The sequence below is a fragment of the Manduca sexta genome, unplaced genomic scaffold, assembly GCF_014839805.1.
Source record: "Manduca sexta isolate Smith_Timp_Sample1 unplaced genomic scaffold, JHU_Msex_v1.0 HiC_scaffold_2936, whole genome shotgun sequence".
NCBI classification, from domain to species: Eukaryota; Metazoa; Arthropoda; class Insecta; order Lepidoptera; family Sphingidae; genus Manduca; species Manduca sexta.
In genome coordinates this window covers 1-18,145 of record NW_023593951.1, presented here as the reverse complement: position 1 = coordinate 18,145, position 18,145 = coordinate 1, and the positions used below count along the sequence as shown (strand labels likewise).

Below are 18,145 nucleotides of genomic sequence, written 5' to 3'. Positions count from 1 at the left end.
TCTTGATTTTGATGTCCTCATACTTATACTTTAAAGAAATACCCATCCCAATGAAAACTTACCTTACCAAAGTAACGGTATCTTGTTTAGAACTTGTTGAAAAAAAACCATCAAAGAGTTTCTCTATCTCAGTTTTACATACAAAACTATAAAACTATATTAACAAAACTTCGATTATCTTGCAAGTATATTATGGATCCTTCGCCACTGGTACGGGACCACATGTAGTTATTAAACATTTCTAATATCTTTGTTTGTTATTCACAGTGCACGTACCACACACAATGCTGCAGCAACGCTTGCCTCGGCTACATGCGGAGATGCGTGTCTGGCTCCGGATAGAAAACACTTATTTCTTATTACTTTTTAGTTAAAAAACATTATTTATTAATTTTACGAATTGGATGTATCGGATGGTCCATGTGTGTCAAGTCAGGCGGGTTCGCGGCGAACTCCATGATCTCTTTCATAGCACCTTCGGAAATTCTCCATAGTTCTGGATAGTCCCTTTGAAATCATTGTACCATTTGTGTATCTGGAAAAGAAATAAAAATATATTTTTAAAATTCGAATGTCTTTTCTTTATGCCCAATGTTAGATACTTAAATATTAAGAAAATAGATTTCTTTAAACTGGAATTTTGAGAGTACAATAAAAACAACCTTTGCACTAATATCCTATAGGCATTAGGCACTAGAAACCTTGGTGGTGAACCAAAAAATGTCCTCAGCTAAGGTCCCTTGTCTAAGTGCGAGATCACGGGCGATCATCTGGTTCGAACCCTCCTTCCGTCCACATGGTCACCATTGCCCATAAGCTAAAAGGTTTTGTTCAATAAGCATTACCCCAAGCAGATAGTCGTTTTAAAACCCAACCTTATGGGCATATCTACGCCATTCAAAACTTTATTTTATTACATTAAGCATTAATAACACTTTGCCCGAAGCAAAGATACTTTGAAAGATGCAGGGGACTATAACAACGTAATATTTTTGCCACTTACTTTAGCATATTTCGAAAAGTCAAAACCAATAGCCTCTAGTGTCATAGTAGAGTTGATAAGTGGAAAGTCCGCTATAGTCAAATGATCCGCTGCGGCGTATTTATTCCCAAACCTGTTCAAATACGTTTCGAAAACGTCCAAAGCAATGTGCACTTTCTTCAAACCGAGGGGCGTACGTTCGTAATCAAAAAATATTGGCGCCATCTGGAACGATCATCATGCTTTTTTATAAAATACTGAAATAATTGATTAGATAAATCCTACTTGCCCTACTGATGTCATAAGTTAGAAAAAATTGTGAAGATATTTGTATATTTAGAAGTTTATTAGAATTAAGAATAGTTTTGCATAGAACTTGACAAACAAACAGATAAGTAGACGAACTTCTAGTTCAAAATTTTGCTACTTGTCATCCCAAACCTGCACAATGGGAGTTTCCTTTAGGGAAGAAAATCTATACGGGCGTAGTGTTACCATTTATATATGGAGGAATGCGTATCTCGGATGCTTAAAATGATTGATTTTCCAGAAAACTGGCTATCAAAATTATAAATAGTATTAGTGATAAGTAAAAGACAAGAGATAAAAAGGATGACAAATATTTACAAAGCAAATGTAGGCCGGATTGGTTTATAGGATATCATTTCTTTGAGAAAGGTAAGTACCTAAACAAAACAACTTTTAGCAGATTATACCTAGAAATATTTTATGAGATCCTATACCTTTTGATTATTGGATATTTTTCATAGAATGATTAAAGTAATACCTCGAGGAGATATGAATGGCGTATACGATATTACTCACTGTATAAGCAGATATATTAGCGTAATATGAAGCCAAGTTGAAACACAAGCGATGATTCACGATGGCTCTGAAAATTAAATTACAAATCATTTAAAATATATTGTAAAGGAAATATAATATCTTCTGGTGGCAGTAATATAATTCAGATACCCATTGACCAAATCCGAAGTCCCAATTTTTCAAAATACCATATATTAATCCACAAAGGATAAAGAGCTAATAATAATTAGGTACAACACCAGACAGATAAAAATGATCATAATGAACGAGGCATTATATTCATTGATACCTCGATATTCATTAGTAAGTAAGATCTAGAGAGGACTATAAAAGGTGTTTAATACTTATAATGTTACCTTGATTGTGGATCCTGCGGATATAAAGGCGAGCCCGGTTTATATTTATCGCAAATATATTGCATGATAGCGTTACTTTCACTTAAGTAAAATCCATCATCGTCCAAAACCGGAATTTCTTTTTGTGGGTTCATCTAAAAAAATGTCTAATATTATGTAATGATAATTATATAATTAAAAGGAATTTATGGACAAATTTGCGCTATACCAGGATATGCAAGATTTTTTTAATTTTATTAATTCAATTTAAATAATTGGTAACGGTTCGACATAATCAATAGTATGTATAAGGTATCTATTTAGTAATTTCCTGCTCTATACTTATTGTAAATTATAATTTGTTAAACATAAACTAATACCCACCAAAGCATATTCTGCAGTCATGTGTTCTCCTTTGCCGAAATCTACATTGATCAGTTCAAAGGGTATCTCCAGTTGAGTAAGAGTCTGTCGCACTGATAGAGACGGGGGCCCATCCGAAACTGCGTACAGTTTTAATACCATGGCTGCCTGGATCTCGGAAATACTGGAATATTCATTTTGAGAAAATTAAATACCGTATATTTTAGCGGTTCAAACGAAAATTGTATTTATCTTTTCAATATATTTTATAAATGACTTAAGTTTAGGTCTTGGGTTGTAGCAGTATGTATACTATTTATTAGGTTTTAAGTTTTAAATATTAATGATATAAGTACTTAACTTTCTAAATTATGTTTTGCATAATGTCAACAACCCTGCGAACAGTTGATTCGTAATTAAAGAATAGAGTGTAACGCCTAGATCCCAATTCCGTAGCGTTTGCGTGGTAGGTATTTGTATAGATATAAAGTCTAAAATATAACGTATCTTCGGTATTAGTATTGTAGGAAGAAAATACAATACTGCCATAAATTACTTATGAAGCGATATCTATTCATAAAAGTAATAAATATGTAGAGTTTTTTATAACTAGTTGTTTATTTATTTTCTAAAGTAATCGATTTCCAGTTTCTTCGATTATTCACAGGCAGTTACGATTATAATGTATGCCACATGTGATTATATTAAGTATGTATAATTATATACAATATACATATTATAATGTTTACATAAAGATGTATTCTACGACCATAATGTATTGTACATGTGATACTTATAAATATTAATAAGTAATTTTGTTTACATTGTTGGGTAAAATATGTATATATCTACACATTTTAGTAGTTAACCATAATTAAACAGCTTGATAGCTACGGCATATTTTATATAATGTAACACGTCATTATCAATAATATTCACTATTGGGTTAATCTGCCATAACAATCTTTATAATCTTAAAACTTATTTTTAAAATTTGGTTTCTACTTTCTTGTCCAGAAATCATTCTCAAGATTATTACGTATAATATATATATATATATATATATATATATATATATGTTTTTTAACAAATAAGGGATAAGATATGTATTTTAAATGTATATTTTTTATTTCTTACCTCCTTTTAACAGCAGAAACAGAAACGTTCACGGTGTATGATGCTAAAACAGGTACTGAATCTACTGGAGGCCGCTACCTCCCACAGCGGACACAACGCCTGCCTTTCACTTGTCTACACGGTGTTTATTAAAACATTTAAATTAAAATGACGTTTACATACTTATTTAGATGATGAAGGTGTAATATGTAGTCTACAGTTACTACCTTATTATACGTATAGTCTGTATCTCAAACCGATTCCAAGACCCAGATAACAGTCGTAAATGTGGATTAGATCTTCGTGTATAGTATAACTAGCTTTTATTTGCGACTCCGTGTGGGGCAAAATACTGCTAATGTCTTATTGATGATTTCCCTAATCTAGAATCTTTGATACGAATAAAATAGGCAAACTATAAGGAACTAACCGCTAAGTAGTTAAATTTCCACTTTTTCTATCGCTAGAATTAAGGTGCATTGTAGTTGGTAACCTGACGGTATCTTATACAAAAGGACGAGACATATTACATGTCGCATTGCGCATTTAGAATCTAGCTAGCGTTATCAAAGATACTGAATACTATAAAAGAACGAATCTTTAAATGTTTACATAATAAATCATGATAAAAAAAAAACGTAGAATCTGCTTCGCATAATATTCATTTATCGAATGTAATCGTAAGCCGCAATCTGTGATAGGTAATATGTGGTTTATGGGTGGAATAAATATTTTAATAATTATAGGTCAATACTTGGTTACTACTAGTAAGTACTAGGAGGGTAGTTGTTGCTCACGTCTGCACGCCCATGCACGGGGGAACATTATGCCACGACCCTAGGCACATAGTGTAATGTGTATAAGTACCTCTTCGTTGCTAAATACACATTGAGGCCTATAAAGTATAAGGGTTCGCGAACATCCCCCTCGCACCCCGTGACCGAATAGCTGTGGGTCGCCAGCATACCGTCCGCTGGCATCCTCACCGATAGCGGTATGGCCCACCAATTCTTCATTGGGACTGCCGTGGTTGCTAAGCCGGGGATCGGATCGGATCAAACTATTTCGGTTACATCTCCAAGCACAAGAGGTACTTCTTAATTAACTTACGATTACAACAGTCCAGTACCTCTATCAAATAAACTCAGGTTTATTTCAGTTTGCAGGCACGACTTCCTCCAAATACAGCAGTGCTGTTTCTAAATATTACTTACCCCACAAATACTGGGCACACCGTTGCCTGTTGCCATCTGTTTCGTACAGGTAAGTGCAGATAAGTACTAAGTTTTGTTAATTTTATTTATCGCTATGACACGCCTATTTTATCGAATATAGGACAAACGATTTTAGGATCCCCCAAACTTACTGATTCGATTATACAAGGATCCAATTACAATGCTATACATCCCATTTGAAATCTTGCCATAAATTAATAATTATTTACCTCTAAACCGCTAAGAATCTCCATCTGTTCCTGCAGCCACATATTTGCCACTCGTTTTTTAATTTATTATGTCTTTTATTAGTACTATCTATTAACAATAATTGCATTATATTTTACAATGTAACTTAATATTTTTAGGATTTAATTAACCCTTTTTTGATATTCCTTTAAAATATGTATTAAACGGACCGCAGTTGTCAATGTAGTCAACTGAAGAATAGAGATGTACAATGTAAACACGAATAATAAAATTATCGATATTAACGACAAATGACATTTAAAACAAGTAGTAATCATTTTTACAATGAACAGTATGTTTGTGTGTTCTGTTCACGCATATTTTTAGATGACATAATTTCGTAAAATAACGATGTAGCACCCTACATGATTCAGATTACAGAATACATTATACTTCGGATATTATAATTCAGGCGTATAAAACACAGAAACGAATTCTCAAGACGACTTTCATTTCATTTAATAGTTTTTAATTATTATCTTAAAGGGCTTTGGGGAGAGTGTATTTAAATTTTATGTTTATTTGTTGGCGATGGCTAAAGCGTGTATAAGGTGGCAAAAAATGTAACTTTTTTTACTAATAATAATTTTAGAGCTTAATAAAGTAATATAGTGTATTCTAACAATATTTTTACGCAACACTATTGTGAAGTAAGTAGAAACACTACAAAGGCAAAAACAACAAAAACCTTATTTATAAAATGATATGTCGATAATACCAATATACTGAGAAGCACTGCGTATCTCTAATCAAATGTCAAAGTGCCTGAAGTAAAACGTCATAACGTCATACAAAAATAGCATCAAAGATGAAAGTTATTTTTAATATTACTTTAAAAAATTATATTTGAAACAGTATTCCACATTTTAGGATGAATCATAAAATTACAAATGAAGAACGTAACATTGGGAAGTGAATTATAACGCGTGAGCATAGTGTCGTAGCGTAGAAGGATAACTTTACATAAATTATGATTCTACTAAAGCAAACATTACAATTTTCTCGAATAGGAAGCAAGGTACTACACAGGTAAAATTATATATTCTGATAATAGCTTGTTGTTAATGTTTATATTTTAAACATGAGCTCAGTCTTTTATATATTACGATTGTTCAAGGTTCATGACCTTACTGGGTTAATAGTAATGCTTTGTCCCATTATATTAAACATAAATACAAGAATACGATGTCTACATATTAAATTCATGTTTTTATTTCTTACAAAACAAACATATTTTTTATGCATATGGCTTTAAGTGTAACAATAAAAAAATATATTTCCAGGAGTTCAAAAGTGCTAGCCAGTGACATCAAGGATGGTGCACCTCGAAATGACAGGTGTTCAACATTGTACCAATGCATTAACCATAAATGACCTGCCAAATGAGCTACTTATTTACATATTTTCGATGATAGATTTTGAGTCACTGTTAGCGGTGGCTAAAGTGTGCATGAGGTGGCAACAACTGTGCTTGACTCCATGTGTTTGGGACAACACACGGCTCATAGTATGCATGAAAAACTATGTGAGGATCAGCGAAAGTATTGTGCCATTTGTGGCAAAATACTTAAAAAATGTTAAGTTACAGTATTTCAAGTTGTATTCTCAAGTGAGGGCTTCCTTGATAAGTTATTGTCCCAACTTGACTCACTTAGAAATAAGCATATCTCAAGTTGATAGTTGTATATTTGATGATCTTGGTCACTGGCCCAATTTGAAATTTCTGAGCTTTCGCAACTCTCTTATAGTACAAAATACTGAAAATGCAAATGGTAATTTTGTTTATCACCTGCCATTTGACAAACTGAAGTATCTGGAGACCCTGATTCTTTCTAACTTTGCTTTGACTCACAACAGTTTATACAGTATGTTGCAGTGCACCAATTTAGTCAGTATTAGTATGGAGAAAATGAAGAATATTCCTGCAGAATTTCTAGAATCTCTTTTGAGAACAAAACAATCCACACTGAGAGCTTTACACATCTATGGGGATACATTAAATGATGACATAATGTGGCACATATCTAACTGCAAGGCACTGCAAGTTCTTCACATAATGACATGTAAAACATTGTTTGACTCTAGTTTGCTACATCTGTACAGGCTAAAGAATTTGCAGTCTCTTAAATTACGTCACGGTTATTTCTCTAGGACAGCGTTGCTTTCATATTTTACCAACAATTCATTTCAACATCTCACATACTTAAGCTTGTCACGATGTCTCCATGTCACTATGCAAGTAGCAAAGGCTATCAAAACAAGTGCGCCTAATCTCAAGGAATTATCATTTTATCTGTGCCCTTTTATTATTGCACCAGATTTTAATAGATCAGAATTAGAGAAAATGTTTAAAATACAATTATTATTAGATTAATAAAAAAACGAATAACTGCTGGCTGCTTCAAATCCGTCCACATTAACAGGTTGTAGTTGAAAGATCAAATGCATGTGATAGGTGAAACTATGCAACTTCTCTACTAAAATAAATTCAATGCTATATACAAATCTGAATTTTTGAAAGTTAACTATAAATTATTATACGGCAAAAAGCTGAACCATTAAATTGATGAATTTATATGTTTACTGTGTATTGTCAACTTGATTGTTATAGGGATTACAGTAAATACACGGTAAGTTTAGTTAAATTTTACTAAGATTTGACCCAATTAATTTATGTATTTGTAATCATTTAAATTTTTTATAAACAAAGCAATTCTAATATTGCAGTAAATGCAATTAATTATTGTATGACAAAATTTTTAATGATTAAACATTTTTGAAGTATAGCTAAACGAAATTTGTATTTATTCCAAATTGGTTTTAGGATGTAAGCTGTGTTGTGGTTAATGTGTTAATTTACTGAGTTAGAAACTATAATACTTCAGTATTTAAAAATAAGTATTAGATGTTAAACACTGCACCTACATAGTGGAATGCAGTTGTTTGTCTATCACATAATATGTCACTATTCATTTCCGCCTCACGTTTTTGGGAATACTGTCAATTAGCGAGTGCCTTAATAAAATTTTGGTACATAGGAAAGAAAGTCAGTGTTATAGAATAAGCTATGTGATGCTGCATTATATTAATACATAATAAACAAATTGTTGCTCTATCTACTAAAAACGTTTTTCTAATAACTGCCGACATGTTGCGTCAAATCCATACTTCGATATTTGTATTATAAATACAAACTCTCTGTCTATTACGTTTTGCGACTGTAACACAGCCGATTTCACGAAAAGTATGGAGATAGTTTGACATTTTATTGAGAGAGAATATATAGAGGACATCACCTGGATTTATTTTTACATGGGTGAAACCGCGATTAAATGGTAGTATATTCAGAAATCTATTTCTAGAGATAATTAACAAATCCATGAATCTTATCTGTCTATTTGACTTCCTACATTTTTGTTGATTAATCTATTTGTTTGATTAATGCAGCTCATATACAAATGATAAATAATTGTGTTTTGAATCTATGATTAAAACTGTATTATTTATTTATATAGTGCAGCATTAAAGACATCTCACTTTGTTAAAATAAAATATTTATTTGTTATCTGATTTAACAATGTGTAACATGACAAAATCTATGTAAAAATCTTAAGTGGTAAGGCGAATTTGCCTATAGGATTTACATTAGAACTATATTATGTTAAAACAAAAATTGTATGTAATAAATATTTATAAACACGTTTTTAAACTGTGGATTAATTGTTTGTGCTATTATTGTACATAAAATAAAATATTTTGAACAGGTTTTAGATTTTATTTATATACCACTGGCTAAAAGCTGGGTTATAATAAATTGATAATGCAAAAGTTTCAATGTAAAAACATCGTAATGTAGTAAAGTAGTTCAAGCCATTCCTTCAGCAACAAAATAATCTAATTGATTTAGGAATATTGTGATATTTATTGTGTGCCCTACTCAGGCAAAGCCAGGGGAAAAGAGATGGTCTAAACCCACCCCAGCATATTGAGGCAGCTACATATATAAGTACTATTAATTTTTACAACCAAAATTATTATAAAAGCATGGGAGTCGTTAATTCTGGAGCACAGGCTCTCTGTAAAATAACTCCAGCTACGTATCCTTTATTTTATTCCCAGATTATCTTAATAATGGGGTTTTATTTTAAAATACTTAATAAACTTCACATAAAACATTTTTTCAGAAATCGTAATGTATATTCCCAGTGAATCAATTAATCGCACGATATTTATAATAAAACCCAATAGCAAAACCATCAAAAGCTGTGATTGTAGATTATTTGATAAGGTAAACTGTATAGACTTATTAATCTTTACTGTAATAAATATAGATAGCAATTAAAACACGAGTCGAGTGCATGGCATGTCACGCCACTATACTGTAGTCTAATCATCGATCATACAGCGTAAATCGAAGATTACAATTTCGGCTAGTGTGGTTTCACCTTTATTTATAAATATTTTTTAAAAGTCGCCTTTTTTGTCTGTATGTTATCGATTTTCTCAAAATCTACTGAATGGATTTTTATGAAATTTGGTATGGAGATAGTAAAGACCCTGGTAATGCTTTTTTATTCTGGGAAAATATATAGCTCCCGCTATATCTTTTATCCCGGAAAACTCATTCACGCGGGCGTAGCCGCGAGCAAAAGCTAATTATTTAAAAAAAAATAATTGCAAAGTATTTTGTGCTAATTCAAAGGCGCAACGCCTAATATTACATAATAGAGACTTATTTAAGAATACAATTTATTGCCTATACGCGTAAGACTTTTATTGGAAAATTAATTAATTTTGATACCTCTTAGCAAACAATAAATTATGTAGCGCGCCCAACCCAAGGTGAATTGGGCAATTGCACACAAGCATTATGTTATTGGGGGTCATTTTTACCATAAATGAAATCAGTAAGTACTGGAATACATCTCCGGTTAATAGACTTCAACATAAGAAAAAAGTTACTGAGTGTCTGCAATATTATGTAGAAAAAACTCTTAAGAGCGTTTACGTGCCGCGCGTGAAGTCAACTATAGGTAATTCTTCGCAAAATTCACTCACACAGAGCCGTTGCGTAGCTGTGTGCGTAGAGTTAGCGCGTCGGCTATCTTTATAGTCAGACCAACCAATTTTGATCTTTTCGCTTTAATTATCTAATTGGAATGTAACTTATGATTTATGAATTTATGATAAATGAAGAATTCTATTATTAAATATATAAGAATTCATCATGAAATAGTTTATATGTATCATTTTGTAATTATAAAAAAAATAAACATTTTTAACAAATTTTAACGGCAATTTTACAAATTGTTATTTTCACTTTTTAAATGCAAATGCTTAAAAAATTTAAGCATTTGCATTTAGAAAGTACCCTTTAGTAAAGTGGAGCTCATCATGAAGCCGAAAGATAGGCACCAGAACTCCGTAATCAGACAATAAATCAGGAAATTACTGTGCTACAATGTTTATAATGGACCACATAATTACTCCATAGATCTGCAGTTTTTAATATTTAGCGTATTGAAAATTTTAATTAAGTCATTAGAAATTACATATTGAAATTTATATTTTGAGTCAGAAGGTGTATGTAATGAGATGTCATTTTAGGTGTATAACTAAAAGTGAGAAATAAAAGACTTCTTTTCGGAAGTTGGTTATATTTTTTGGATAGTTTTTTTAATAGGTATTGCTTCTCAGTGACATCGATCATCAATCGATCGATTGTACATCCATGTATAACAATTTACCAGTTTTATATCCATAGTTTTGCATAATATTTGCGACACACGACGAAGCAAAATAGTTGGTTCTGTACTTTTTGACCAAAAGCAGTCAGCTTTGACTGTAAGTATGGGAATATCGTCTTTTACATCGCCACAGGCAACATCTTTATCAGTTTCTTCCCTAGCGGCCTCTTGCATCCTGTCCTCTGCAGCTAATTTCAATCATTTAGCTAACTCGTCGTAACATTTCATGTAAACATTTTGCGTTAATATTGGTAAATCTATGGACGCTAACTGTTCGTTTAAATTTGATCTACTAACTTTAGTCATCATAGCTCCATTCATAGTTCCACGATATACGTCCATACTATCAGTATATCTCTTAGCGCTTAAATAGCTTAAATTCCATATTGCACATATTACACTTCATTAAAAATGTTGACTGCAAGCAAACATTCTCTTTCAATAGTTGTAAATGTTCGATACTACAACCTGTTGCTCTGTTGTGGTTATTGAGTGTTTTAATTTGATCCAAAAAATATTGAAAATCTATAATTTTGCGGCTTTTAATAACCTTATTTATTTTGAGTGTAATATCAGGCACGATTACCTAAAATTAAAAAAAATATATAGAATATACTATTATTGTTATCGAAGTTTACGCAAACACTACATACTTAAGTAAAACTGCATATGGATCTAGACGCGTTTAATTTGTACAAGTATAATGACGCCGAAACCTGCACAGGGTTAAACTCATGACGACCGGAGATCTCTGCGATTTGTAACCACCGCGGTTCCGATTATGTCCTGCAAACTTGGCGAGCGATTATCGCAAGGCGGGCGGTTACAAGATGGAGAGTTAACGGTCAGTTGAGTTCCAGAACGCCATGGACACATATCAGAAACGATCACGATGGAGGAAAATGGCGTCAGATTTCTGTGATCACCCTCCCCTACCGACTACTGCAGTCGCCCACCTACTAACCACAGAGCGCGCTGGTGCTACCGTGGCCCGCACGATTCTACTAGTTGGCCGCCAATACAGCGGGTACCGCATACAACCGCGCACGCTGCGGGCGTAAAACGAGTTTTGAAATGTGCGTTTAGTCCATTGAAATGTTACAATTTAAGGACCGAATATTGCATTTCTTGGAGGACGCAATTTTATTTTTGGGCCATGTGTGGGGGGCCAATAGAAGCTTAACCTGAAGTTTGTGGGGTCGCCACCCTTGTCCCCTGGCCGCCATCTTGGAAAAGGGGTGAAAACACTTTTTCGCGATATCTCGGAAACTATACGTCTTACAAAAATTTTGTAAAGCCATAATTTGTAGCAAATTGTTTTGCCTGCAAATATGTTTTTTCTCCTTTATCCCCAAATGGTAACTCATACCTTTTCTACCTGCATAACATTCGATAAGTTAAATTTGGTAAGTTCTATGACAAAGAAAAGAGTTAGGAATAAATAAGTAAAGTTGTACGAATTTAACAAAAAAATTGTGATAATATATTTACAATAAAAAAAATCAAAAATAAGTTAAACATTTTGTTTTGACCGGATTCTCATGAGCATTGACCAACCCGGTAAACTTTGGAGCGCTGTAACAGCGTTTTAAATGAATGAAATAAAAAAAATTATAGGGAACAATTTTCCTCAAAAGATCATTTACAAGTTAGTATGAGGTAATTTTTTTGTAAAATGTAAAAAAAAAAGTTATAGAGCAAAAAAGAAAACTTTTATAAATATTTTCTCACATTTTTGCTTATGACTTCTTTAATTTTTAATTTAGGGCAAAAAGTTATATAAACATATTTGTAGGCAAAACAATTTGCTACAAATTATGACTTTACAAAATTTATGTAAGACGCATAGTTTCCGAGATATCGCGAAAAAAGTGTTTTCACCCCTTCTTCCATGATGGCGGCCAGGGGACAAGGGGGGCGACCTCACAAACTTGAGATTAAGCTTCTATTGACCCCCCACACATGCTCTAAAAATAAAATTGGGTCCTCTAAAAAATACAAAGCTCATGTAACATTTCAATGGGCTAATTGTTTTAGCTTTAGGTTCCATTTTTTCCTTCGAGTAACTATGCTCAAGTGTTTAATGAGTAAAAAAGCAACAACCATAACTACAGACGCATGTTATAACATTAGTACATCAATCTTTTAGCTTTTGCTCTAGCCGAAGTTTCAGCGTTGTTACGTTTCCTTTTCTTGCCTAGAAATAGCTTTACTTCCCATTGTGTCTGAAACATAATAATATAATAATAATTTATAGTAACTACTAAAATTATTGTCAATCATTAAAGAAAAAAAACACGTCCTCTCTCTAGAAAGCCTCAAGGCGGACTAATTTGAAACGATTTGCGCGTTGCGTTTTATAGTGGTATTTAAAATATTTATAGAAAAATAACAGAACTAATTTTGTTGAATTTTTAAATTGTATGTTTTTAAGGAGATGTTCTTCTATTATAGTAATCCAATATTATATTCAATTAAGTAAGATATATTGATAAAAAAAAATCATTTAAATGACCAACATTTCTGAAATTTTCAAATTCTTTGAATTTTTATTTCTCATGAATTAAACATAAAAAGATATTTTTTCTCTACTAACTTTTTCTTCAGGATCTTTTTAGTTAGATAAAAATAACATATTGTTATGTTCCTTAGTGGTTTAAGATATTTTGAGCTTCGAATTAGACGTTCGAAGCGCAAATTTGAAAACCTCTGTTCAGTAATCATTAAACAATTTACAAATACTCAATAAATCTAAAAATTATCTCTACTAACTTTTTAGACAACAAAATTTTCTATAATAATTACTAATTCATATGTTTTTAAAATAATGTTTTGATGGATATTATCTCCTTCGAAAAGTGCTGTTTTTGAGACATACGGCGCGCGGATGCGTAAACGCTCTTAAAAAAATATATAATTGCACACACACAAACTTTTGGAAAAAATATAATTATTCTAAAATTAATATTGCTAATACAGAAGTACTGTAAAATTAAGAAAATGTAAGTATAAATAAATCAACTAAGTATAACATTTCATTTATTTATTAATTTAATGAAATATATTATATTTCCATAGTTTCTAGTTTCAAACAAATGGTTCTATGTCGATTTCGACAACAGAGCACGGGTTTGTCAGTTCGAAGGCTGTAAGCACATTTGGATGGATCACTCCGATCTTGCCGATCACTTGTTGGCGAAGTAGCACCTCAGCGCACCGACCAGGGAAGTAAGCAGGATCTGCAAAAAAAAATAAGAAATTATAAATGCTAATTTATTATATAATTACTAGCGTCGACTAGCCTAGCCGAATCGAATCATCGCATTTATTACCACCATCACCGGAATTTTTATTATACATAGTTGTAACATTTTATAAGGTGAGCTCATAATTACATAATATTGAATTTATAATTTATGTAATCATCGTACTTACAAATTATTCATAGCATATTCAGGGTTTCTTTGTGAAATACGCTAAAACTGCTGAATATATTTATTTACGAATATAACTGAATACGAAATTGTTACCTGCAATTAATTTTATCTGGAAGACTAGTATTGTTTGGACTATGTGGGATCCACATATAATTCATGAAAATTCTTAGTTAGTCCAATGTTGGATGAGTGTTGAACGTTTTGATAGGCGTACCCAGGGGAGAAGTGAAGGGGAGACAGTGGAGAACAGCTGTCCCTCTTTTGTTCATTAACTACATACTGTTGTAGGTATTTTTGTCGAATTTGCAATACCTAAAGGAAATTCCCGATTTATTTCCCTCCTCCCCGAGGACCATAATTTGGGATTTGCTTAAAATCTAAGTACATCCACGAATGTTGTGTAGTGTCCCCTGACCTTCGCATTGTCGCAGCGAGTACCCGCGCTCGGGATGGCAGGGCACGGCGAGCAGCGCCATGAGGCGGTCGAGCAGGCCGTGCACGAGCTGGAAGCCCGCCGCGCGCCCGCAGTGCACGCCGCACGCGCGCCGCACGTTCCGCGCGCCGCACTCTGCGCACACGCCGCACTCTACACGCACTGTACGCGCACTACACGCGCACTACACGCGCACTACACGCGCACTACACACGCACTACACACGCACTCAGTGCACGACCGCATTACATACAAAAGAGCACCGAGAAACCTCATACTGTTAACATTTTGTCTAAACTCAAGTTCATTGCAATGATAACTACAGACTTTAAAAAATCGAAACAAATAAAAATAATACTATTTGTTTATACAAGGCTAAATAACTGCAGTGCTCCTGGTGGAAACTGGAGTGAGGTCCAAATAAAGTATATTTTCTATAATAGACGTTAGGCCCTAGCTATTGACAATCATTGCACTTTCTTGTGTCTTTAATCTGGCAAATTTAAAATCAATAATAATATCATAAAGAAGAATAGAAAATCACTTTGGCCCAAAAAGTACTGGAATTTATAAACTGATTTAAAAAGGAAAAATATTAAAGACTTACCAGCTTTATCGTCTTTTACAACTACATCACTGATTTCAAACAACTTCAAAGGCAGTGGCATTTTTTTGTTGGCGGCTAATGTTTTTAGCAGTCCAGGCAGAAGGAGTGTTCGCACCACTTGGAACTCGAGGGTTTTCGGATTAGAAATATGCGCGGCTGGTACATCTTCAATTTTTACTCCTAATTTAGTTGCAACGTCTTCTCTTGAGCACTGAAATAAAACATCAGAATTACATATTATATTATATTATTTGCATAATAGTAAACCTCGAAGTTGCGAACACCAAAGAAATCGTATAACATGTGGCAATGCCGAAAAGATTCCTGTTTAGCTTAAATACCATATAATGGATAGTGCACAGTAGAATATATTTATCTTATAAGATACCCGAACAGTATATATTATAGTAGAACTAATAGGAATATTAATACTAATTAATTAATTATTATAGGAAAGAGGTAGTTCAGATGGAAATGGAAATCTGCCGACACAGATGTCCGCAGTGTATATCAATTATCGTTAAAACGGCGAAGGAAAACATCGTGAGAAACCTAATGATACAAAATTATTAATAAAGAAAACAATCAAAGGCGTGATAAGTCTCCCAAGCGGTACTAGGCCAGCATGGTGTACTGAGGCCTAAAACTGCTCAGCCGTGGGCAATATGTAATACAGGACTAGTATTAAAACGTGTGTGTGTGTGCATACCAGCGTGAATGTGAGTGCTTCGGTGTACCCTGCGTGTGCGCACTCCCTGACGCAGCTGCTCCGTGAGTTTGTTGAGCGGCACCTGCCCGCCCGCCGACACCACGCGCGACGGCACGCGCGCTATACGGTTATAACTGCCGACAAACATTTTATATTAGCATACTTAATCTAGCTTATACCCATGGAAACGTCAAAAGTATTACACTAACTGAATGAAACCGACTTTTCGGGATATAAAGGTTATGCCCGACTAACTGACGGACAAAAATTTATAACTGGTTTTGGTACATGTTCCATTAAATTCTCATGACCACGTTTCCCCCCGTGACCACGAAGGATGAAAAGTCTACGAAACGTCGGGAGAAAATTAAAATATAAAAACCGCGATAACATTCGAAAAATAGTTTAATTTGAAATTCTCATGTTCTAGCAAAGATTGTAAATGGAATTGGACACTTAAATTTTATGTTAATTATTGATTATTTTATTGATTTTAGTAGCACCTAAGTAATTTATGTTAGCAAAGGTTCTGAATTGTCTGCTGCATCTCACCCGTAAGCGATAGCTATGTCCTCGTATATGTCACAGGCGTGTATAACGTCGTGGCGGGTGGGGGGCACGCGCACGCGCACCAGCGACTCCTCGTGCGTGGCCGTCAGACACATTCGGGACAGTAACGTAGCCAGCTTGTCGCCGTCCTCACTGGAATTAGAATCAAAATATAACATATTGGGTAGGCAGGGTGTCATTTCTTTACTAAGTACTGTATATGCCCATCCTGGAAAATAATAAACCTGCTTTGAAGGCACCATTATTACACTTTCAGTTAAAAGTTAACTATGCCAAACAAGGAATTAGTTAAATATTTTACCACAACATGACAAGGTTTATTTTCTTAGTTCGGCTATACTTAACGCTTTAGGTTCGGTTTTCTATTTGTCTATGATTAACATTTATGCCCTACTGGTTATCTTCATCATCATCATCATCAGCCACAGGATTTCCACTGCTGAACATTTATTATATTTAGCGACTATATTTATTATATTTGGAAGTATTGTTTATATAGGCAGTATAGAGTTGGCCAGTCCCAAACAATAACGATTCCACACAATACTAATAAATTTTTGATCAAATTGATGTCATCATTCGAGAATCATGTAAGTTTGTTTTATTGAGTGTACATGTACTGACACAAAACGTTACTCATTGCCATAACACACCACAGCTTTTTACCATGTATATATAGCAGTGCAGCAGTAGATATCAATTTTTTTATAAGCAGATTTAAAATATCTAGTTATTTATTGTTGTCTCCCAATTTATGGTAAAGATTCTCACCTGATTCCAATGTATTTATTCGCCTTTTCAACATTTATAATCTCCTCTCGGTACTGCATTTTGGGGTACAGTTCGTATGTGCCGTCGGTGCTGAACACTTTGCACTGTTCTACTTCATAAGGAGTAGAGCAGTATTTTGAGAACATACTCACTACTGTGTCTAAGACGACAATAGCCTAAAAATAACATATTGTATAAGTTTAGTTACTGTAGTTGTGTACAATATATTATGTACCATAGTTAAAATACTCTGCATGGAAAGATTTTATACAACATAGGTGCATGTTGTATAAAATCTTTCCACTCAGAGTAGGTAGCATGGTTAAATATCTAAACAGGTTCATAAGAAAATGCATTTACTATTGCCTACAGAACATGGTACTATAATAGAGAACAGTAGTTCTATAATTTTGTTTTATTTCATATTTTCATTTATGACACAAAGATAAAACCTAGCTGAATGATGTTTGATGTTTTCTTATTTTATCGATGCTAGTTTTTGTAACTGACTTCTTGTTTTATTGAATTGGTTAGTATAGGTTTGTATATCATTTTATATAATTTACCTTAGTCAAGTCTGTAGCTGTACATTCAATGAATACATTTTTTGTGTCTAGCGTTATTTTGGAGTGGTCACCGTTGATGATCGGTGGCATAGACAGCACGACGCCGTTTTTATCCTTAATCACAGGATATACTGGACTGTCTCTTATTATTCCTAGGTATTGCTTTAGTTGAGCGTGGCTCTGAAAGATAATATGCAGGGTCATTTTGACATTGCATTACT

The 18,145-nt window shown here is 33.5% G+C and overlaps 1 protein-coding gene and 2 pseudogenes across 2 annotated transcripts; 1 reads left to right on the top strand and 2 right to left on the bottom strand.

Annotated features, from left to right (window-relative positions):
• Positions 1-182: 182 nt before the first annotated feature.
• Positions 183-4,771, bottom strand: LOC119188338 (annotated as a pseudogene).
• A 1,059-nt stretch (positions 4,772-5,830) lies between these two features.
• Positions 5,831-8,572, top strand: LOC119188340 (F-box/LRR-repeat protein fbxl-1-like). Of its 2 annotated transcripts, none has more exons than XM_037446379.1 (2): positions 5,831-6,102; positions 6,368-8,572. In XM_037446379.1, exon 2 carries the CDS (start codon positions 6,400-6,402, stop codon positions 7,456-7,458), a length of 1,059 nt encoding a protein of 352 aa, XP_037302276.1. In that variant the 5' UTR covers positions 5,831-6,102; positions 6,368-6,399; the 3' UTR covers positions 7,459-8,572. The 2 variants fall into 2 exon arrangements, with proteins under 2 accessions (XP_037302276.1, XP_037302275.1); XM_037446378.1 differs by having other exon boundaries at positions 5,839-6,113; positions 6,368-8,229.
• Positions 8,573-13,853: 5,281 nt separating this feature from the next.
• On the bottom strand, positions 13,854-18,137 carry LOC119192564 (annotated as a pseudogene).
• Positions 18,138-18,145: the final 8 nt, after the last annotated feature.

What these genes read in the sequence shown, in the direction of transcription:
- LOC119188340 (XM_037446379.1), top strand. Translation starts at nt 6,400, where the DNA reads ATGGTGCACCTCGAAATGACAGGTGTTCAACATTGTACCAATGCATTA.